General features: G+C 35.3%; 1 protein-coding gene across 1 annotated transcript in view; it reads left to right on the top strand.

Moving 5' to 3' along the window:
- The window catches only part of LOC108734469 (glutamate receptor ionotropic, NMDA 2B), a 114,447-nt gene that overhangs the window by 45,098 nt on the left and 44,876 nt on the right, over nucleotides 1-24,473 (top strand). The window contains exon 3 of the mRNA XM_025981139.1: nucleotides 21,665-22,020. Within this exon, the coding sequence (XP_025836924.1) occupies nucleotides 21,665-22,020 (356 nt within the window). The remainder of the gene's footprint in view (nucleotides 1-21,664; nucleotides 22,021-24,473) is intronic.

The following is a 24,473-nucleotide window of genomic DNA, read 5'->3' as shown; positions in this document are numbered from 1 at the left end:
ATAGCCTTAGACATTTGTTGTGTTGTAGAGATTGAATACAATGCTTTTAATTGTGGTGTAATTGATAATTACAAATTAAAATAATATTAAATCAATTATAGATTGTAAGATGAAGCAGGAGCATGTCATAATTGATTTTGCTTAATGAAAGTGATGATGAGGTTAGCTTTAATAACCTGTGGCATGACAGCGTGTACAAGAATAGGCGGAGGAGGGGAGCAGGGTTGGTAACACCCCTATCGTAAAAACCTGTAATTAAAAAAAATTGTTTCATTAACTATATTAAGGCGAAGATATGATGGATAAATATGTCATTAACTTGCTCATTTTATGATTAAAAAATTGATGCTTTCCGCACCAGCCCCACGCCCATAGGGGGAGCTTTTCCTACCGCCTTCTTCTACCCCCAGGATGCTAATTTTGCATTGCATATAGCAGAACTTTATGGAATTATCCCAAAAATGTATTTGTTTTAATTTTAAATTGTTTGTTTTATTTTTTGGTTTCCGCATTGAGTTCTTCGGAAGGATGGTTTTTCCACTATCCCCTTTCATGCCGCAGATTACTAAAGCAACTCCGAGAAATGTTTTTCAAAATTTCATAACGCATTTGTGTGCTTTACATCTCCAATTTATAGGAAGTAATTATGATCGGCCAAACCGGAAGCAATAAAATAACTAATAAACTCAAGTCTGAAATTACAAGACGAGAGTCTTAACAATAAATGTTAATTGTTTATTGAAGAATGTGAGTGATTTGTATGCGTAAAGATGTCGGCTCTTCGAATTTCTTTCTTCGCTATTTCTTGCGTTATTCTCCTTTTGGCTACATTTATAAACGCTCTTCATTTTGATCGCAAAAGAACTTCCAATCCACATCTAAACGTGGGCCTTCTTGTTCCTTATACAAGTTTCGGTGCTCGGGAATACACCCGAGCCATCAATAGTGCCGTTACGGGATTACAGAAATCCAGGGGAAAGCCATTGAAATGGTTGAAAAGGTTCGAATTTACACCCAAAAATGTACATAGCCGCCATTGGAAACTGACCCCAAGCCCAACTGGTAAGTCTTTGTATAAAGGTATACGCAGAAAATACTACAAATGGCGCAGTAAACGCCATCTGTAGCACGATGCTACATTTTAGGATTAGAATACGTAATCTTAAAATGTAGCATCGTGCTACAGATGGCGTTTACTGCGCCGTTTGTAGTATTTTCTAAAACGCACTGTTAAGACAGCAGGTAAAAGTTTGTCTGTGTTCTGTCGGAGCTGCCTGCGACGCGCTGATGAGATCCAAAAAGATCGAAATCGCGATCCGCGTTTGGCAGTTTTGACAGAATACAGACCACTTCGAATTATTTTATTAGGTATATGCAGATTAAACGATTGAAAACTATTACGCCAAGAATTAAATTTTGGATTTAATTCGAATGCTAAATCAATACGAGTTTCAAAAATCAGGATTTACATGACTATGAAAAGCTTTTCTCCAAATTCTATTGTGTCTTTTTTTACTACGTATTGCAGTTTCGGTAGGACATGGATATAGGATGTAAATTTTGAAAAATTTAATTTAAGGATATGAAAAAAAAGTTATTGTACCTGGTTATATAAAATTTTTGATATTATCTCAAGGAGACAGACTGACTACATTAAGTTCATACTTTTTTGTTTATATTTTTCTCCATTCCCATTAAAAGTTTCTCAAAGATCAATAAGACGGTTGCACTCCATTATTTCAGGTGTTTAGTAGCTTAACTTCAAAATCATACTTTAATATTTATTGATTACTATTCTATTACCAAATAGATAGTGTAAACGGTAATTTAAGTATTGGTTTGGTAAAATTGAACAGTAGCTGCTGAACGTTTTACAAACTAATCGTGAATAAATTGAATTTTTGTAACCGCTCGCTGTATTTGATTTCAGTTTAATTGTTTTTACTTCGAAAACATTTTGCAGTGTAGTGGCAGTGCAATTTTGTTTAATTGACTTGCAATTTGAACCCTTTGTCCAATTAATTCATGCGGTTTCAGGGATTTCAAATCTAGCAACAAATTTTGTATTTTTATCTATTGAATATTATTGAATTTGAATTAAAATCCGAGCAATTTAAACAGAAATTTTACTAGTTTCCATATCAAAAAAGTGTTCAACTACGAACGAGGTTCTTGTTGTTTTATTTTTATCTTAATTATGATCACAGCAGCTAAAAATTTAATAAGCGCACTGCAACAATGATTTACAGTGACGATAAAGTACACTAATTTAATAACTTTTACCGTAAATATGAATTAAGTTTGTTGTTTGAGATACTCATGTAGGTACGTTTAAATTAAAGCGTAGGTAAAACTTTTCAATTTATAAATTTCGGTGTTAGTTTTAGTACGTTATTACTTTCAATTATTTTACTTCATATACGTTATGTACTTTATTTGTCTATCTCTTTTAATATTGACTAGTCGGAACCGTTCAAATAACATTCGTCTCAGTATATAGAAGCCAATATTTAGTTTTAATACTGGGTGCATTGTCTTTTGGTTTCTTTTTATAGTTTAGTTTTCTTCTCAATTAAATAGGTTATAGGTTTCGAGAGAGAAGTTAAAGGAATCTTTTGCTTAGAGGTACGTTTGAAAGTAATCTGACCCGCCAGAGAAGCTATAAAAGTTGAAGTGGAAAATGAGATTGTGAAAGTAAATTTACATAACGTATATTCCGAGGGTTTCGTTTTATATTTAGCCCTCGACGCGTTCTAATAAAGGCAGATATGTGAATTGTTTGTACTACGGAATTGTGAGAATTCCATGGGCGATACACCGAAAAGAATGGGTTTAGATAAATACACGCGTTTTGCTTTTGATTTTCTATTTATTTTTTATGACAGAGAAAATATTATTTATTTGGTTAAACCGATCGATGCAGGGTCACACAAAGGACTTTATGTTATGTTACGATAATATGGTCCATATTTTTGAGACAGTACATCATACATAGATCAATACACAACGTTTCATATGTATCACATTTTCTTTATGTAATTCCGCGTATAGACATGCTAAACCTCAATCAATTTCTTGACAGTACTCTGTATCTATTTTGATTTATGCGCCGCTATTGATTCCGATTTAATTACGAAGTTTATTGATACATTTCCTCAGAAGAGAATATGACGTAGGTGAATCAATAAAATTATTATTATAATGATGACTGCAGAACGGTTACTGTGTTCATTAAAATAATTCAGACGCTGAAGCACGCATACCTACCTTCAAAACAGCAATCATAACGAGAAGCGCACCCAAATACATATTCGTTAGAGTAAGTAAATAATGTTTCAAGTGAAAGCAACTGCATAAGTAAATGTAAGCGCAATTTTGCTCCAAGTCAGACTGAATTGCTACCAATCAAACTCATTAGCATGAAGCGTTTATTCCTGGCAGAAAACATGGTCGAAATATGAATCAGATGATGATGATGTATATTGTCACATGTATGTAGGCAATCCAACATACATAGTGACAATGAAGACCAGGTTCCTAGAAGGCATACACTGGGTCATTCTAGAACACGGCCGGCCTCGCTAGACCGACAGGAGTCAGTACGAGAACGAGTTTGAGGCGATACAGAGCGAAGAAGTGACAAAGTGTTCATGTAGTGGTGTATTGATAACTAAATAATGATAGTAGTGTTAATTAGGCAGTAAATGTAAAACGTAATTGCGATTAGCTACAGAAGCACAGGGTAAAATATAGGGGCTGTTGTACTGTTAATGTTTAAAAATTAAAGTTATTATTATACAAAATCAGTTGTAATGGAAACTTGCGTTGCGATTTGGCAATATAGATGCTGGAAATTCCGTGAAAAATGGTGAAGGGGTAGAAAGTGTTTTATGTGCGAAAATCAGGGCAGCAGCGGGAAGAAAGTGGAAAGCGCATGGTGTCAAAAGAGCGACGAATTTATCAGTTGAGAGGAATGGAGAAACTTACAGATGAAATTTATAAAAAGGGAATGATGGATATTATAATTCATATGATGAAATGTACTAGCTAACAAAAGACGTTCCATTTTCAGAGAAGTTCATATCAACCTACGTGAAAAGATAAAAGGAATTTAACGGTGTTCGTTTTATATCCTACATAAAAAATACCTCTTGGTTCTTGCATTTCAAGCAGTCAGTGTTCATTAGTTTTCCGTGGTGCGGTTTTGGCGGTAGGTAAACATGGTAGAGGTTTGTGCAATTTCTGAGGAAATCGCAATATTCCGTTGCATTTATTCCGCTCTGCTAGATTTCCAACAGTACAACATTGATCCGTTGTGTGACCGCTCAGTAATGAGATAAGGACGTTGCGTTGTGTAGCTACCGCAACGGTTGGTGCTAGCCAGATAAGCAAGCTGACTGTCCACCCTTATGTCACCCCGTTCAAGGGAAACGAACCTGTTATTTCGGTTTTGTTTCTTTGTTTGTTTGTCGTAATAACTACCTGCTTTCGTGTATATTCCCCCTAATGCTATTAGATTTTTTTTTAATACAATAGAAGATAGAGGTTGTACTTTTGTACTTTATGTTGTGTCGTAATAAGCTAGCTTTTTTGCATCTTCCCTCCACCAGATGGCTTTGAGTACGATTTAAGGTGACAATCCTACTTTTTTACTCGTTTGCTAGATGTTCTTTTAGTAGAAATGAAGATTCTCTATGGTTTTGCTCTTTATTTGTCGTAATAAACGTCTTCTTTACTATATCTTCCTCCCATTAGATGTCGTTGAGTACGATTGAAGATGACAATCAGACTTTTTTATTCGTTTGCTAGATCTTCTTTTAGTAAAGATGAAGATCCTATAGTTTTGTTCTTTATTTGTCGTAATAAACGCATGCTTTACTATAGCTTTCATCCACTACATTTTGTTAAGTAGAACTGAAGATGAGTGTTAGACTATATACCTTCTGATAGATGTTCTTGTGTATAAATAATGGTAGAGAATGTAGTTTTGTTCTTTGTTTGTCGTAATCAATATCCGTTCTACCATATTTTTCCTCCACTAAATGTCGTTGAGTATTTGAGCTTTCTGCTAAATGTTTTTTTAGTAGAAATGAAGACCCTATAGTTTTATTATCTCTTTATTTGTCGTAATAAACGCCTGCTTTACTGTATCGTCCTTCCACTAGATGTCGTTGAGTAGAACTGAAGATAAGGGTCAGACTATATACCTCCTGTTAGATGTTCTTGTGTGTAAATAAAGATAGAGGATAGTCTTTTGCTCTTATTTGTCGTAGTAAGCGCTTGTGGTGCTGTATATTCCTCCAAGAGTGTTTCTGAGTAGGATTGCAGATGATATTTAGAAGTTTTGTCGAAGGAATGTCCTGTTTTACGATATATATGTTTTCTTCTAGACGTTCTTGAGTAGACATGAAGATAGAAGCAATATTTTTGCTCTTTATTTGTCGTAATAAACTACTGTTTTACTATATCTTCCCTCCACTAGACGTAGTTGAGTAGAACTGAAGATGAGAATTAGATTATTTTTATTCATTTGCCGAAAGAATATTGTGCTTTACAAAATATACGCTTTCTGCTAGACGTTTCTGAGCAAAAATGAAAGCAGAGGCTGCAGTTTTGTTCTTTATTTGTCGTAATAACTGTTTACTTTAATGTATCCTCTCCCTACTACATGTAGTTAAATTTAACCTGTATAAAAAGGGTAGCAGATTTAGACATCGTCCCTGTTACTAATCTACTAATTAATGTTTTAGCCTAAATAAGGATTATATTTTGGTATGTATTGTTATAAAGCGTGTGTTGGGGGATATGTAGTGTGATATGACATTCTGATACTTTAATATCTACAGCTTGTGCCATTAGGGTGGATCTTTAGAACTTTGAACTTAAATTCAAACAGTCCCGGGATTTTAAAATCGTTTTGTTGTTCATTTTGGTAATTTATCTTGCCAGAAGAGAATATTTTTCGGGTTTTAACTTTTGAAGTATTCATTTTAATATTTCTTTTATTTCATTGTTGAAAGAGAACAAATGCGGGAATAATTCATTCGTTTTCAATATCCCGTTTGTAAATTAGGAATGCTGGGGTGAATTAATATTCTTACTATTATTATTAAGAGACCCGAATTCTCCCCTTTTTCCTTTTTCATGACGTGCAAACCTAAACGATGCATATTTTATTTTCATCAATATTTACTGTATTCGGGGATGAATGCGGAAATGAGAATCTTTGTAATGTCGACATTTTATTGGGGTTTAAAAATAGAAGTTACAGCAGAAATAAAGGTGAAATTTTAAGAAAGCGGAATATATGGATAAGCTACAATTTTACGACAAATTTCTTTAAAAATATCTGTATTGTAATATATACATTTTACCCTAAGGATTTTAAGAGTTGAAAAATGAGAAAATAGAAACGTATTCGTGTATGTTTGTGCCAAGTTTTCTAATTGTCTTAATGTTTTCTCTCCATCTTAGATTATAGAATCGCATAAAACCGAGTTTCATAAAATTTAAACGTGCTTTGTGTAGATTAGTTCTTGCAAAACGTGCTTTAAATGTAATCAGTTTACTTTTATATCGGAGTACATCGTACGCGAAAACTACGGAACTTTCAGCAATTATTCCCGCTAAACCTTAAATCAAATTCACGCTCAGCTTCTTGCTAAACTCTTTCGAACTTTTATCCCTTAAAATTGGCTTTGTCCGGATAATTAGGGTGTCACACCATTTTAGTTTAATGATCATTTTTTCAAACTTTCGTACTCAGTCTCGGAGAATGAGCCTCAGTGCAACCATAGTGAAGGACTTTACGTTCTCGCCACGCTCCCTGAAATCCGTAGTAGTTGGCGTAGAATATTGATCATTAAGGTCGGTTCACACTATACGTTCCGTTTCTGTTCCGTATCCTTGCTGTAAACGTTCGGTAAATTACTTATCATATAGACAAATTGACCCTAAGGATACATATGAGTACTGCTATCAAATATGGGCCTGTGTACATTATCCGTTTCGTTCACCTGCCATTCCGTATATCCTTAAATGGAACGTATTTTTGACGTAAAGTGGCTGATAGACGTGACGAAAAGGTTAAGGTTAAGTACGAATAGAGAAACGGTCCATTAAATCTATAAAATTCAGTTCAAATTGAGTCCTTAAACTATTTTAGTAGTTATAACAGTTAGTAGTTGGTTCCGCCGGTTTAACTGCGAAAATCGGTCTCAAAAGTTACAGAGTGGTTAGTTTTTTGAACGGTTGTTTAAACGGGACTTAATGATTGGTTTGGGACGTTAGTAAGGGGGGTATTTAGTGGAATGTGCACTTAATCGATAAATCCAATCATGAATATTTGTTACCTTCCGTTGTTTTTAATCAAATTGTATAGAACGTTTACGGAATGGATACGGAATAGAAACGGAACGTGTCGTGAGAATCGACCTTTATTTAGGTTTAAGGCCTTATGGGAGGACCACTATTCATTCATTGGTGTAAAGGAACAATATGTGGTTCAGGATATCAATTAAGCTACTTATTCATTAATTAATGAGTTAATTTTGTATTGCAATTGAAGTTGAAATGAACAATTTGCAATGCAACTCCGTTATAATAAAACCAATTCTGCTACTTTTACATTAAATATAATCATAAATCAATTTAAAATTTTAATGACGATACGTCTAGTGTTCTAACTGTATGTATGAAGCTAATAAATTGCAATTGCGAATATTATTGAATATGAAAATTGCATAGGTAGGTACATATTGTTGTTCAATCAAATCTAAATTACATCTATTGATTCAGCCTACGACTTCTATAATTAAAAACAAATAGTTTGAATTTAATTTTCCCATTTAGAGACACAAATCTGATTACATTTTGCTATTATTTTTATTTTTTGTTAATGAAAATGCAACATGTTAATTGTCGGCGTTTCTATCGGTGTAAATTGTTATTGAAGATAGTAAATCAGATTTAAAAAGTAAAAATCAGATTTTCTCTTGTTTTAAGTTGTTACCAAAAGCAGCAAACCAAAACGACCTTTCAGATATCAGAAAACAAAAAAGAAATCGGACAGACCGAAGACTTTACAGTTTAAAAAAAAACGAAAGAAAAATCGGCCTTTGTATTGTTTTATATTGTTATGAAAGACAGCAAGTCAGCAAAGCGTATTTTTTTGTATCAATCAGTAAATTTCAACTGACCTCAGTCCTTTAGGACCAAGTGAATGCTTTGTCAAAGAGGGTGCTACGTTGTTGGGGCGTAGAAAATAATTAAACTTGACGAATTGCGTGGTTAGTTCGCCATCCATCACGTTCCCAACTGATCTGATGGGGATACTTCGTTTCATTACTTGTACTATGTCACTCACTTATTTTACACGTGGTAATGTCTCACGCTAACGTTAATTCAACTGTCTGATAAATAAGGCAAATACTAATCTTTAATTAATCTTCAACTAAGAAAACTCCACTACCTAAAAAGATTAACAGGAAAGAAAAGAAAATCATTGTGAAGTCCCTAACGAATGCCCCATGACCTCGCATAGCTTGTTATGCCAAAATATTAAGCAAGGAGGTCCTAGAAAGTGTATGTACCTATTCTTGAAAAATGCCTATTTAACTAGAATCGTAAGTAGATAAGTAAAAACATTTCTAGAGCAAAATCCCATGTATTTGCTTATGAAGGTTGAATTTCCGACTTTTTGTACTGTTTGACCCCCCCCTCCACGGTTATTCTGACGTCACAGCCGTCAAACATTTTTGATACTTGTCATCGTCAGCCAGGGTTTCACTATAACGGGATGACGGCTACGGATGAGGTTTAGCAGCCTCAGCAGCACAGGAGCACTTTATGATCGGTGAATAACAGATGAAGGAGGGCGGAGCACCCGTAGAACGAGTGGGGCGAAACTCTGGCTGACGATGACAGATGTCAAAGATAGTTGACGGTCGTGACGTTAGAGTAGGCGTGGAGGGTGTAAATCGGTACAAAAAGTCGGAAACTGACCTTCAAAAACATGGGATTTTGAGCTAGAACCATCATTGTTTAACTACTATCGCAGTTTTTCTACTGCATCTAGTTTTTCCATTTTCAATAGATTTTCTAAAATCCCGTTAGTATCTAGTATGAAACTACAGTAGATACTAACGAATAAATATCTGCTGCTAAAGTTTTCGTTGAATTCCATCCACTAAATGCAATGACAAAATAAAAACAAGATAAAGATGAGTAGGTGTTTCGGACATTTTCTAGGATTTCTGACATACGATGGTTACACTGTTGAGCATCTACTGAAGCTATTAAATTATTATGGTTTAAACTCATCGTCAGATCAATGCTGAAGGTGAGTAGTCCGTACGAACTTTTGGTTGTGAAACGGTAACTTTAACTTTGGCTTTCCTAAATATGTAGTGTCGAATGTGAAGGTTCTACCCTATACAACAAGTTTTGTGATTAGGGTCAGAGAAGGCTTTTGCGTTTGCTAACTTCTACTGTTTTACTTCTGACCCCGATCCCTCTTGGTCAGAATGGCTTCGAGCTGACAGAGAAGCCACGATTTCGCTTACTTAGCTGGCTTCCTTTTACGTTTTTACGAGTCCACGTGCCTACAAAGCCATTACCGCTTCGTTTTTTGTTGAATAAAGAAAAGAAACCTTGTAAAGTGCGAACTCAATTGACGCCCGGAGAATTGTTTACACAGAAATTTCGTGTACTTTATTTGTAATTGACGATAATTTAACACTTAACTTATTTTTGTAATTTGTGGGAATAACAGTAACTACGGGTGCAGGCTACTACTAATAATCGCCATATGTGCAATTCACCTGTCTGTTTACCAGCTGTTGCGAAGGTCACGCGTAGGTATGAGTGTTTCACCACTTGACGCTTGCGATAGAGATGGGCGATAAGATAACGCAACTGCCAAACTGGCAACTGTTCTCTCTGGGGTACCCTTTATGCATACACCCCTTACGCTGGGGTGAAATTACTGCCTCTAGATGTTACTTTTCAGATATTTCGGAATACTCATCAGACATTGTGTATAGAATCTGTGCGGCTATCTCCTTTGATAATACAATCTTTGGATGTAATATGCCTGTCTTATTTGGCATAGTTTTCCATAATCATTTTGCTTTCCTCGTATGCTTCTTTTTCTTGCTTTGTATAATACTTAGAGAGTTTTTATTTGCTGAATCTACACGTTAACAGCTAAAAATATCGTTTACATTTTCCGTAGGTATATTCTTTGTGGTTAAGTTTTCGAAAGCTAGAGAGCGTTTTTCAGTGAAAATGCGGTGCTCTTAAAATTACGATACAACCCAACAGAGTGCATGGGAAATGTGGAAAAGGGCTAATGTATTTTCTTGGCGAATATGAATGCCCCCTTGCATGTTATGTTTGCTAGGTTGAGTTCTGCTTTTATTGTAGTGCAGTGTAACGGTTCGGTAGGTACGAATGTAGCAATTTAGTGACGTCCGCTCCTCCCTTGACCTCAATCATTACGAAAACCGTATTTATCAGTCTCTCGATGTTAAGGCAGTAGTAGTTTTGTATAAATTATTATGTCGAAGCATTTCAGGAAACTAAAGTATCCATAGCTTTTGTAATGTCTGAAATCCACTTATTATTATTAGCCAATGATAAATAAATGCCATATCAATAATAAGTATATGCTATGTTAAGTATAATATATATAATGTGACGTGATTACGTCCACATTACTCTATTATATTTGGCGCCAGCGAAAACGATTTATAAGGGAGGATTCTTACTTAGGTCAACATTATCGGAAAATGAAGATTATTCTTAAGCTACATAATAAGGGGTGACAACGATAATTTGGAACGTATGTTACTATTAACAATAATAACGTTAGTGGCATTACTGAAGGATGAGTTCGTGACCGATTGGAAAAATAATCGATTAAGAAAGGAGATAATTATTGCAGTGGCCTATTTTTCCTAATCAGTATGGTTCTTTTTTTACTCTGTATGAACATATTTGTCTGTTTTAATGTAAAAAAGGCCATGATGTCTTAATAAGAAATTTGAATCGTTTGGTTTTAGGATTTTTAATCGATAACATATTTTTAATTACCTTGGTCGTTAAAGAGGCTTTTTGATTCATGAGAAATAGGTCAATGTTATTTTGCAGTAATAGAGAGCAAGCCAAATGAAATATTTTGTATGTTTAGTGAAAATTTCCGTTTATTTTCTGTAGTGTTCGCTAAGAGATATAATAAACTTGTCTCCCTGATGAATTCGTATTTATTATTTTCCTAGGAACATTGCGGCGCGCCTTGAAGTGTCAACACATTTTTCTTTTTTCTATTTTGTTTGCTTTCATTCCCTCTTGTTTATTTTGTCCTTATGTATTTCTGCGGTTGCACATACTCAGTTAAAATGAGTTCAAAAAAACGTTGGCATTTTACCAGAAACTGAGTCTTTGTCCAGAAGCCTTATTATATTATTTTCATCTTTAAATTAAAAGTCTCCTTAAGGCATATCGTAAAAGGGTTCAAAAAGACTATCGATATAAAGGTCAGATTAGGTTCAATAAGGCAGAGCGTTAATTAGTTGAAGTAAGGTTTTACATAGGGGTCATATAAGTCTTAATAAGGCACGCCGTCAAAAGGCTCAGGTAGGGTATGGACATCAAGGCTAGATCGGGCTCAGTAAGGCGTACGTTAAAGAAGGATCGGAGCCACATAAGTCTTAATAAGGCATGGTATAATAGAGTTCAGGTAGGGGATTGACATCACATCACGGCAAGTTCGGACTCAATAAGGCATACCTTTGAGGGTAAAAAGAAGGGTTCTAGATCAGGGTAACATACATAACACTGATTAAGGCATGCCGTCAAATGGATCGGGTAGGGAATGGACTTCAAAGCCCAGATCAACCTCAATAAAGCATAGGGTTCTACATTAAGGCTACATAAGTTTTAATAAGGCATGACGTAAAAGGGTTCAGGTAGGAGCTAGACGTTAAGGCCAGATCAGACTCAATAAGGCATACCGTTAAAGGGTTGAAGTAGGGTTCTAGATCAGGGTCACATACATGAGTATTATTAAGGCATGCCGTCAAAAGGTTCAGGTAGGGGATGGGCATCAAGGCCAGATTAGAGTCAGTAAGGCATACCGCTAAAGGGTTGAAGTAGGGTTTTAAAGCAAGGTTACATACGTTTTAATAAGGCATGACGTAAAAGGGTTCAGGGAGGGGATGAACATCAAGATAAGATCAGACTCAGTAAAGCATACCGTTAAAAGTAAAAAGTAGGGTCTTAGATCAGGGTCACATACATGAGTTTTATTAAGGCATGCCGTCTAATGGTTCAATTAGGGGATTGATATCAAGGCCAGATCAGACGCAATAAGGTATACTGTTAAAGGTTTGAAGGATCCACATCAGGGCTCCAGGAATCAGTTATAAGGGCCACATTAGGAGATGTTATAATAGTAAATTTGGATTATTTCTGGATTTTTTATATCCTTCTTTATTTTTTTCATCTTTCGAATAAATTGAAAACTTACAGTAACGTCCGGCTTTGTTCAAACACAATTAAGGAGTTTGACTTAAGGTCCCTGTTGGCTCAAATCCCACCTAAAAGATTTATTTTCAGTATTTTTCTTGCTGCGAGGGTAAATTTTGGGTTTGGTTCTTTCTCGTTCTTGCGAGAATACTAAAGTATAATAATTTGTAAAACAAACTACAGGATTTTTTTGACGTTTTCGTTTCTTCAAGGATATACACGAGGCTATAAATATGATTCCTCATAAAGCGAGAAAGCCTCCTGAAAGGGAAACGGCATTTCCTAAAGGAAATCACGTAGAAAATGTAGGAAATTAATATTCCCGTCTCGTAAAATTGATTACGATCACCAGAGACTTTCACTCATCCCGATGAGAATGCGAATAGAGTAAACAAATGTTAGATGATCTGTTTGGATCAGTATGGTTTAAGCAATTCCTTTCTGTTCCAATCAAAAGGGGAGATAACATAAATTATCCTACTTAAGTATGGAGAATTTTTTTATTTTTCAAATTTGTATTGGAATGGGATAGATCGGTATATCGTAGGTAGCAGCCAAATGATAATCGGCGTAGCGTCGTCCTTCTATGGACCTCTTCAGTTTCGGGGACAAGAAAAAATCACAAGGGGTCAGATCTGGAGAATACGGTGGCTGTGACACCATTACTATGTTGCTTTTGGCAAAAAATTCGCGCACAAGCAACGATGTGTGAGCAGGGGCGTTATCATGGTGCAAAAGCCAATTTTTGTTCTTCCACAAAACTGGGCATTTCTGGCGGATTGCTTCGCACCTGCAGGGAATAATCCTTATTGAAAGTTTTACCCTGTTGCAAGAACTCAGGATGCAACACGCCCTTGCAATCGAAGAAAACTGTAAGCAAAACCTTCACATTCAACGTAACTTACTACGCTTTTTTCGGTCATGGCTCGTGCAGCAGCTTCCTCTGGGATGATTGAGCTTTGGTTTCCACGTCATAACCACAAACCCTTGATTCTTCACCAGTTATGATCCTCTAGAGCCAATTTTGATTGTTGCAGACAGAGTCCAACAGCTCCTTAGCAATGTTAATGCGATGCTGTTTTTGGTCGAAATTGAGCAATTTTGGTACGAATTTCGCGGCGACCCGCCTCATGCCCAAATCATTGGTAAAAATCGAATGGCAGAAGCCAATCGACATGCTTAGGTAGTCAGCAACTTCTCTAACGGTGATTCGACGATTGGCCAATACAATTTTCTTCACTTCATCAATGTTTTCGTTTGTTGTTGCCATGTTTGGGCGTCCGACACATCTTCTCGGCCTTCTTCGCGATTCTTTTTGAACATACCTCGTATTTCCAAGTGTTTTTCCGTTATGGTTTCTTTCCGGGTATAATATTTTATTCAAATATTTGTTTCATCAAAACCAACTCTTTCGCTGTTTTAGTACTGAAGTTGGGTTACGACCAGATCGTGAGGTTTTGAATGTTTCAAAGTAAATTTATGAAAGCGAGGCGATCGTTTTTATTATTGAATTCTTCGATCGATTACAAGTTTATGTAGGTACCTACAATTCCTTAACGAATACGATTTAAGTTGATATAAAATTGGAACAATAAAACATTTTGAATAATTTAGAAGAAGGAAGATTCAGTATGTTTCAACTGAAAAGTTGTTTCGAATTATTACCGGTTATTTTCAAAGAATACTAAGTCAAAATTGTATTCATATAATAATGTATACTTCGTTTACTTTCTGTAGCGATGTGACCTTCAGTTTGACTGGCGCAAGGTAGAAAAGAACAGCACTAGGCCAGAAAAGGAAGGAGACAACTCTCGGCCAAACTCTTAACCGGTGAGGAGCGTATAATCCGTACAGTACTGCACGGAAAAGTTGACCATTTTATCCACTACTATTGTATTGTTCAAATGTACCAATTACCACTGAAAATATCAACGAGATGTTTATTTATATTTGAAGACATATTAAAGGGTTTAAAGCTTGTTTTCGACTCGCACTACTATTCATGATTGAACAAAAAAACATTTGGCAGGTACTGTATGAAAAAGTATGTTCAATGAACAGGAGTCGAGAGTATAATGAGCTTTTTTCTCCCTACCTACGATTTTGCCAGAGCGCATCTAAGACATTGGAAGGGGCACATCGCTACAGAAAGTAAATGAAGTATAGCATATGTACGTAATATCAAAACTTATTCAGAGAACCATATGGTTTGTAGCAATAGTTTTATCCATTACAGTTTTATCTTTTGAATTCCTAGTTTTGAAAGTTTTATTTTATCCATCACGTTTGAAGCATTTATATGCGATATGTCGAAATATTGAACTTTCAACTTTACATGAACAAGAATTAAATTTGGAACTTAGCACAAAAGCGCTTCCTCTCGTAGTCGGAAAATAACCCAGAAACGCTTTTTGAACTTTATCTTACAATTTTCTTACTTCTTAAAGCAAAGCGAGGAGTATCTCTCTTGAATACACTGCAATCGTTCTCTAAATGCTTCGTTAAAATATTTGAACAATTTGAATTTCAATGTGTTCGCATAAGAATTCAGAATTGCGAATATTTGGGCTTATTATCTACTAGTTGAACCCGTTCAAATTTGGGTCTGTTATCGACGGTGCATTCGTTTTTGTAATCAGCTAATTGCAGAAAGTCGTATCATTGTAGGAGATAGTTGTACAAATTTTTATTACAAGCATACCCATCTAAAACTGTAATCATACATAATAGCCATAAGAAAATCGACATATTTTGCAGTAGGTATTTTTAATACTGTTTTAGTAGTGGATTGACATCACATCACGGCAAGTTCGGACTCAATAAGGCATACCGTTAAAGGGTTGAAGTAGGGTTCTAGATCAGGGTCACATACATGAGTATTATTAAGGCATGCCGTCAAAAGGTTCAGNACTTGTTAGATGTTACAGTAATCATTTCTCTTTTTTTCTTAAGATAATTAAATTGATTAGAAAGATCCTTGTGAAGTTTTCAGTAAATAACTCATTAGCATTAACGGAAAAGTATAATTTTTTTAGGTTGAAAAGGTGTAAACTAACGTAGCAACACGGAAATGTATAGCCAAAGTTGTTTTAATTGGTTTTAAAACTGGAGCGCTGCTCAAAGGAAATGCACTAGGTAATTCGCTGAATGAAACACGTAATTTCTTGTAAAGATTTAATTATGATAGTCGCTTTTGCGAATGTTTTAAGCAAATTATTTTCCTACTTCGTGAAGTTCTTCCGTATTTACAACTCATTTTAAAATAGACATATCTACATCTACTTATTTGGATAGAAACAAAAACCTTTTTATTGGTCTTTTTACTAGCCGGTACTCATCCGGAACTCGCCACCAACTTGCATGTAACTGCATGGTTTAGAACGAGTCATACGTGAGTTATTGGCGAGTCCCCATTGAGTACCACAACATTACATGATACTTGTCGACTGAAGAAAGAGTTTGTATGTAATATTCTTCATTTTCATCAACATTAAATTTTCAAAGTTTCAATATTTAGCCATATACCTAAGTTACTTTGGCGGTTAAGATGTGCTGTTATTAACACAGTGATTATAAGATACAATTTCAATCGATTATTATGGTATACATATGTGGATAGGCTTTAAGGGTGATAATCATACACAAAGCAATTAGGGATCTTGTAGATATATCAATTTAGGGTTAATTAAGTTACTGAAGCGTTAATTTCACATTACGTAGAAGCCCAAAGATAACGATACTTCGTATTAAACTGAAACACCATTTAATTAAATTACTGCGCTTAATTCAATCGCCCATTGATACGTAATTGCCTATCACTATCTCATCATACCAGCGTAGCTCAGTAATTGCTCGGATGGAAAAAAATCTCAGAACGCGATTGAATGGAAACTCCATGTATGTAGCTATAAATTATCGAGGTGTTTACGTAAAAAATTGGTTTTGTGTAGGTATACTTTTGGCTGAAAGACAGAGGTTGGATTTAATATCACTAAAATTAAGACCATACTAGAAAGTTTCCTCCAAGAGGTGATCGAAAATTAAACACAAAACATATCATCATCATCATCATCATCATCATAAAGTCGTCAGTCCTAAGATGGTTGGACACACACGTCGACTCTTTCCTATCCTGAGCTAATCTTTGCATTTCCCTAAAACTAGAACATCCCACATCCTTAAGTATTTGTGAACAGTAATCTAATCTAGGCCTCTAATATGTCTCTGGCTAGACATTCATGCCTTAAAAGGTGTCTTACCAACCTCTCTCGTCTATTTCATATTGACTTCCATAGAGTCCTCTGTTCTCCTATTCTTTCGAATACCTCTTCATTTCTAACCTTCTTTATCCACGATATCCTCATCATTCGCTTATAAAATCGCATTTCGAATGCTTCTAACAGTTTCTTTTCCGCAGCGCCTACCGTCCATGTTTCGCACCCGTACAGCGCCGCGTCCCAAACATACACCTTTAACAATAATTTTCTTCGAATTTCGTTCGCGAGCATACATGTGACTCCTTCTTATTGAAGGCGGCACAAAACATATAATATTATGATTATATGAGAGTGGGTTAGTAGATTAAGGGAGAAATTGATAAAGAAATGCAATAGCTGGACTTAGAAATCAATAATCATTATGTAACGTTTCATAGACTTAATTTGAGGTAGCGCATAGTGGGTAAAAAAATTCAGAAATTGAATTTTCAGTATAATATTTCATGTTAAACTAACTCACTTCTAAAAAGATGTCTAAATTGACGGATTGTTGACCTTGTAGGTCGGTTTGTCGTGGTTGCTGTTGTCACCTCTCGTAGTTTAGTGGTCAGAATATTGGTGCGTAAAGCCAAAGGTCCCGGGTTCGATTCCCGGCGGGGGTGTGACAACAGCAACAGTTTTTCCCTCATTAATTTGAGGTAGCGTGTAGTGGGTAAAAAAATTCAGAAATTGAATTTTCATTATAATATTTCATGTTTGTTTTAAAATATTCAACTTTTCGATACCGATAAAGCAATTTCTTGTTAGATCTGCTATTCGTGGTGCATACTGTATTAAGATTAGATTAATTATGAATTAGACACATTACAATTTACTCTTTAATATTTGGTATTGCTGTTAGAGATAGCTCTATTACAATATCAAAAATCCTTCTATCTAAAGTTAACGACAAACGACTTTTTTTCTTATTACAAATCAAGAAACAAACCACATAGCACGAGACTTCAATTTCCTGCAAGGAAATTGCATGTCTTTGGAGTTGGTCGGTGACATCTACTTATAGAGGTCCTGAGTCCTGATTTGGTCCCTGCAGTACGAGAATTTCAAATAGTTTGTTTTCGGATTATTCCACTCTGTGAAAAATTGATTGGCGTTTTCCAATTCCTGTTAACAATTATTCACTAAAATAAGTAATAATAGTGAAATTGAAGTGCTATTAGTAATCGGTATCGACAAAACAGTAGTGAATGAAAATAAATAAATGTTAAATAAAAATACTGGTTTACAATGGAAGAAAAAGAAGGGAAATAAGTCAGGATGGAAGGGGTACTAGGGATATAAAGTCACTTCTGTGCTCTTCTATGAAGCACGGGACTCCATTCAGGACTGACGACCTTATGGTGCTGATGATATGTGTATATTACATTAAGTATTTCGATAATTTGTAAGAAACTATCGCTTATCCGTTAAAGCGCTACCGTTTTAGTTGCTTCAAGAAACTCATTTTTCATTTGATGATTTTTATTTTAATATCCTTTCTGCAACTCGGATGTCTCAGGAGATATTTTTAGCGAGGCTTTTCATAAATACAAATTACCTCCTTTTTCCTTAAGATGAAATTTAAAAGGTGCTCTGGTGTCCTAAATGATAAACGGTTGTTTGCATAGCGAGTACATTAACGAATTTTACCGCCTTTTTATCATGTCCTGAATTTCGCGCGAACAGACACGCTCAAGTATTTCCTCGAAAAGAAGACTGTGAAATTTTATTACGTCGTTTAACCAAAATTCTGAGCAGACGTTAAAAAATCAATAGAAAAAATTACGCTAATCAATCTTGTTACTTTTGCACAAAGTTTTGAGTTTGTAAAATTACGAATCAAGTGGGCTCAAGTGTAGCGCATGTTTTTGGAACTAGAATTACATCAGTTTTAAAAACATGGAGTTTTAATGCGTCAAACGTTTTTCAAAGAAAAATAAAATTTGTATATAATGCTAGTAACTTAATTTAATGTATTCAACCTTAATCTGTCTTATTTTATACCTTAATCGCTAGATGGTAGCATTTTAGACTATTTCTGATCAGTATTTCGAAATATTTGAAGGGTAATATCTGGAGGCACTGTAGAGCGCATCTCGTCATTGTGCCACAACGTAAGGGATATAAAAGGTGTGCACAAAAAGTACCCCAGTTGACGAACCATTGATGACTGAGAACAGTTACCGCTTTATCTTATCGGATTTCGACGAAACACGCATACCTATTCGTGACCTTCTCAACAGCTGATACGTAGACAAGTCAATAGTACGTAATGACGAGTAATAATCTGCACTCGTTAACGTTCTACTGGCAAAGTATTAGCACAAAGTATGAAAATGAGTTGAATATGGAAATATCAAGCTAAAACCAAGGTATTAACATGGNTTTTCAAAGAAAAATAAAATTTGTATATAATAATAGTAACTTAATTTATGTATTTAACCTTAATCTGTCTTATTTTATTCCTTAATCGCTAGATGGTAGCATTTTACACTATTTCTGATCAGTATTTCGAAATATTTGAAGGGTAATATCTGGAGGCACTGTAGAGCGCATGTCGTCATTGTGCCACAACGTAAGGGATGCAAAAAGTGTGCACAAAAAGTACCCCAGTTAACGAACCATTAATGACTGAGAACAGTTACCGCGTTATCTTATCGGATTTCGACGAAACACGCATACCTATTCGTGGCCTTCTCAACAGCTGATACGTAGACAGGTCAATTGTACGTAATGATTAGTAATAATCAGCACTCGTTAGCGTTCTATTGGCATAGTATTAGCACAAAGTATGAAAATGAGTTGAATATGGAAATATCAAGCTAAAACCAAGGTATTAACATGGAGAATATGCGAACATATGGACTGTGTAATGGAAATACACCGCCGGTATCACGTGAATCGCGGGGGCTTTCGATAAGGTCACTACCCTCATGTTTATGTATATCACCGAGTGGTGTGGGATGGTTACTTCCTTTTCATGTACCTTTAAATTTTTGGTGCATAATGTCATAGTTGCTGTAAAAGGAATCTATTTAATGTTACCATGATAAAACATTCAGGTGCGATAAATTTAGATGAATTAAATATCAGTTACCTATTCACCAATACTAACTTATTTCATAATTTAGCAAGTAAAAAAGAAGAGTTTCCCTTTTTGCGGGAATTACCCAGCCGTAAAGTAAAAGTGGAGAATACAAAGAAGCAGGTGACTATAAGACTGCCTAAGAAATCAGCAGTTTTCTGTTAAGTAAAGAGGTTCGCGAATAATTTAAATTTAATGAGACCCTTTAAGTGTACTTTAGCGAGCTACTTCTCAACTGATTTACATTTTATGGGGCAGTGCCATTTTTTTAGAGCCTTCAGCTCTAGGGCGGGTTTCCATTTTCCTCCCTGAAACACACTTTTTAAAACGCTTCCTTGACGTTGGAAAACATTCAGAAACTAAACATTAACATTTGAACGTTTTAAATTTTAAGTGCTGCTTTCTTCTACAAATAGCACAAATAAAAAAATATATTGCACCCGGCTTTAATATAAAATTAGTTAGTTACAATTTATATTAGGAAAAAAAGGAGCTGATGTTGATGATGCTCAAATTAGAGACGCTTGAAATACGTGTCCGCTCTGAAAATTTCGTTGGGTATATTTGGGTGAATTACTTATTACCTAGGCGAGAAAAAGCTTGAACCTGAAAGGATTTCTCATTGTTCACGACAGCACATTAGGAAAATTAAGGTGGAACGTCCTTCTATTCTGGAAACCATTTACTGTATTACTTGTTTGAATAAAGTGTCACAGAAACGGTTTCGTATTATGTAGAAGAGTTACAAGAGCTCAGATAAAAACTTGGACTTGAACTTTACAAACGTGTTGCCGATAATGCTGCAATTTATCTACGTAGCCTAATAATGGACCCAAAATCTTCGATTTGCTTATTTGGATGATGATGATAATAATAATCATTCGCATCTTAAATAATAAGGCAGCCCAGCATTTACTCTATAGACAATTCGAAAACGAATTATACCAGTTGCTCTCAATTTATTTATTTGATTGTAATTAAATTAAATATTTCCGGATTGCATGGGCTATTAGTTTAATACTAATCGACACAGAGAGGTGTTTAATATGTATGAAGTTTAATTAGGTTCGTACAAGTTCACAGAATGTCTCATAATTATTAATTAGTCTCATTTACACCCATTAAAACTGGTTGTGTGACAAGGATGATTACAGGAAGTAGAGACAATCAAAAATTAACGTATTCAATATTTAAACGATCCAATTGGCAAATATGTAAATACAATTAGAAGATTTTGGAATAAAATTACATATGCTGCTCCTAAGTTTCTTTGACCTTTTGAGGAGGAAAACGCTGGATCTGTTACATATTATCATCGAGATTGGAATTAATTCTTCATTTCTTTTATAATAAATTTATTATCAACCTAAACACCGTATGATAACTTGGCTGTTGTAAGCTACTAGTAGTTTAATTTTTACCAGCAGCTGCAATGATGGAGATGATGCAGTCGTCTAATAAGAAACGGAAATGTTTTTCGTTTTCACAGGTTTACTGAAAAATTATAATTTGGTTTTTACACAGACCGCAAATAGAGGCAATGATGCCCAGCCAGGTGGAGAGCAGAGGTAAGAAAACAACAGCTGAGCACAGCACACGCCGCCGGGACTCTAGCGGACTCTTCGCTCTTCGCGCGGCTGCGCATTATGTTCATCTAGTACAGCCGTTGCCCTCAGTTTCAGTTCAATAAGAAAGCGCAGGCGTTGCGTCGGATGAATTGCGACATATTCGTCTTTCTTTTTAAACAAATTACTTTCTGATTGAAAAATAATTTCTTTTCTTCTTTTCTTTTCAGCAATATTGAAGTCATTGTGTCAAGATTTCCTTTCTGTGAACGTGTCTGCAATTCTGTACCTCATGAATTACGAACAGTACGGACGAAGTACTGCATCGGCTCAATATTTCCTGCAGCTCGCGGGCTACTTGGGCATTCCGGTGATAGCGTGGAATGCCGATAATTCAGGCCTAGAGAGAAGGGCATCTCAATCATCCCTGCAACTGCAGCTTGCTCCATCGCTGGAACATCAGACTGCCGCTATGCTGAGTATTCTCGAACGGTACAAATGGCACCAGTTTTCAGTTGTTACAAGTCCTATCGCTGGTCACGACGACTTCATTCAAGCGGTTAGGGAAAGGGTGTCTGCCATGCAGGTGAGAATTTTTGTGTGAATAATGGAAAATTACTTGATTTTAGTGTTTGAAATAAGAGGCTAAGGTTTGAAATTGCAGAAACAAAACCATTTTGAATCTCTAAAGAGAACCCTTGAACTTTTAATTTTACTGAGATTAATTGCTCTGGTCCTTATAATTTTCTGTAATAACTTTAACTATTTCATTGCTAATATTTGCCCTACTTTCAACTTTATATTATTTGACTCTTTAAAACTGGTCTAAGTATTCTACGTAGTAATAAACCCTAATCTTTGTATATTACAAAACATTTCTCAAAACAACCTTTTAAGCTAACGATACTGATTAAATAACTCGGTGAAGTGACAGGGTTTAAACTTAATTACAATTTAAATTTAATTAAAGTGCTACTGTTTTCTCTTTTACACCTGTTTAATTTTGAGTTACCTAAGAAATTACAAAGTGAAATATACTGCAATCCCCTTGTGACTCTATATACAATTTTGAGATTTGTAATATGTAAGTATGAGCTCTATCTATGATAAGAAAACGAAAAGAAGGACTTGATGTTAATGCCCTAGTTAGTGTAAGCCAAACTATCATTATTTTAAAATATGTATGAGGAATGTGAGTGAAAGATTACACATTTCTGTCAATGCGGCGAGTTAGTGAGTGTCAAAGATTCTTTTCGTTTTTGCTCGCCATCGACTCCTTCTGAAGACATGTACACCACAACATTAAAGTCAAGGGCATTTCTATCATAAAGAGTGAAATATTACATTTTCTTGCCAATGCGGCGAGTTAGTGAGACCCAAGATTAGTGCGTACTCGCCCTCGATGACTCATTTTGAAAATATGCCGTCGNACACTGCTTTTACATCTAAATTTCAAAAAGGAAATCTCCCTACATTCAAGGGTGCATGACGTGACGACACATTTTAACAAAATAAAATAGAGCAAGATAACTTCTGAACTGCTTCAATAACAGTCAAAAGATAGATTCTTATTAATGTTTCACTCTATCGCAACTAATGACTTTCGGTCTAAAAGTAGTACTCTATTGCCAATGCGGCGAGTTAGTGAGACCCAAGATTAGTGCGTACTCGCCCTCGATGACTCATTTTGAAAATATGCCGTCGGTGACATAACATGCAGCAGAATTTATTGGAAAATATGATTAATTTCTATCACAAACAGTAAAGTCTTATAACATTTATCTGTCAATGCGGCGAGTAAGTGTGAATCAAAGATACTGCGTATTCTTTTCGCCTTTGCTCGTCTTTGACTCATTCTGGAAACATGTGGTCTAAAGCATTACATGGATCAGATATGTATCCTATATTCGACATTTACATCACTACATTAAAGTCAGACACATTTATATCATAAAGAGTGAAATATTGCAATGTCCTGTGAATGCGGCGAGTTAGTGAGACCCAAGATTGGTGCGTACTCGCCCTCGACTCATTCTGAAAATGTCATTGGTGATATAATATGCAGTAAAATTTATTCGAAAATATGATTAATTTCTATCACAAACATGAAATCTTATTACATTTACCTGTCAATGCGGCGAGTTAATTTGAGTCAAAGATACTGCGTATTCTTTTCGCCTTTACTCGTCTTTGACTCATTCTGGAAACATGTGGTCTAGAGCATTACATGGAGCAGATATGTATCCTATATTCGACATTTACATCACTACATTAAAGTCAGAGACATTTATATCATAAAGAGTGAAATATTGCATTTTCCTGTGAATGCGGCGAGTTAGTGAGACTCAAGATTGGTGCGTACTCGCCCTCGACTCATTTTGAAAATATGTCGTCGGTGACATAATATGCAATAGAATTTAGTGAAAACTTTTCGTTTCTCATTACATTCTTCACGTATTTTTGGAATGCCCACGTTTCTGTATTTATATGACGGGACTAGACGCTTCAGTAGTTGTTTTCTAAGAATGCTATTTAGGTATCTATTATATTATCGTGGAAAAATTAATAGAAAATTCCTGGCGTATTCATTTAAACGTTTTTTCTTCTTTAATTTCGAGCATTTATCCATTTCATTCTAAACACGTGAACGATGTCGAAGAAAAACTTGGAAACAAAGCGGTTGTTCCAGAGCAAGCGAGAATTGGAACAGACGTACTAAATTGCTTTTCACGAAAACCGCTTAAGTTTTCAAGTGACTACCCCTTGCTCTTTTTTGTTTTGTTTTTTATTTGTAAAGAACGCAATATAGGAGCTTAGAAAAATCCAATTTCAGTTAAAGGATTCGGATGGAATTAATGTAGGTACAACGTTCCTAAAGAACATTAACTGTAACGATGTTTTCCTCGTACATCTTCAGGATCTTCGTCTTCACAATTATGTGGTAGTTTAAAACAGTGACAAACTTTAAAAGAGAAATTAAAAATACTGTTCTATCGTTTACTCAACAAAACGATAAGAGAGCTCTTATTTTTTTTTCTT

This window comes from Agrilus planipennis, unplaced genomic scaffold, assembly GCF_000699045.2.
Source record: "Agrilus planipennis isolate EAB-ADULT unplaced genomic scaffold, Apla_2.0 scaffold1, whole genome shotgun sequence".
NCBI lineage: Eukaryota > Metazoa > Arthropoda > Insecta > Coleoptera > Buprestidae > Agrilus > Agrilus planipennis.
Note: the sequence above shows the minus strand (reverse complement) of the source record. Positions and strands in the feature narration are given on the sequence as shown.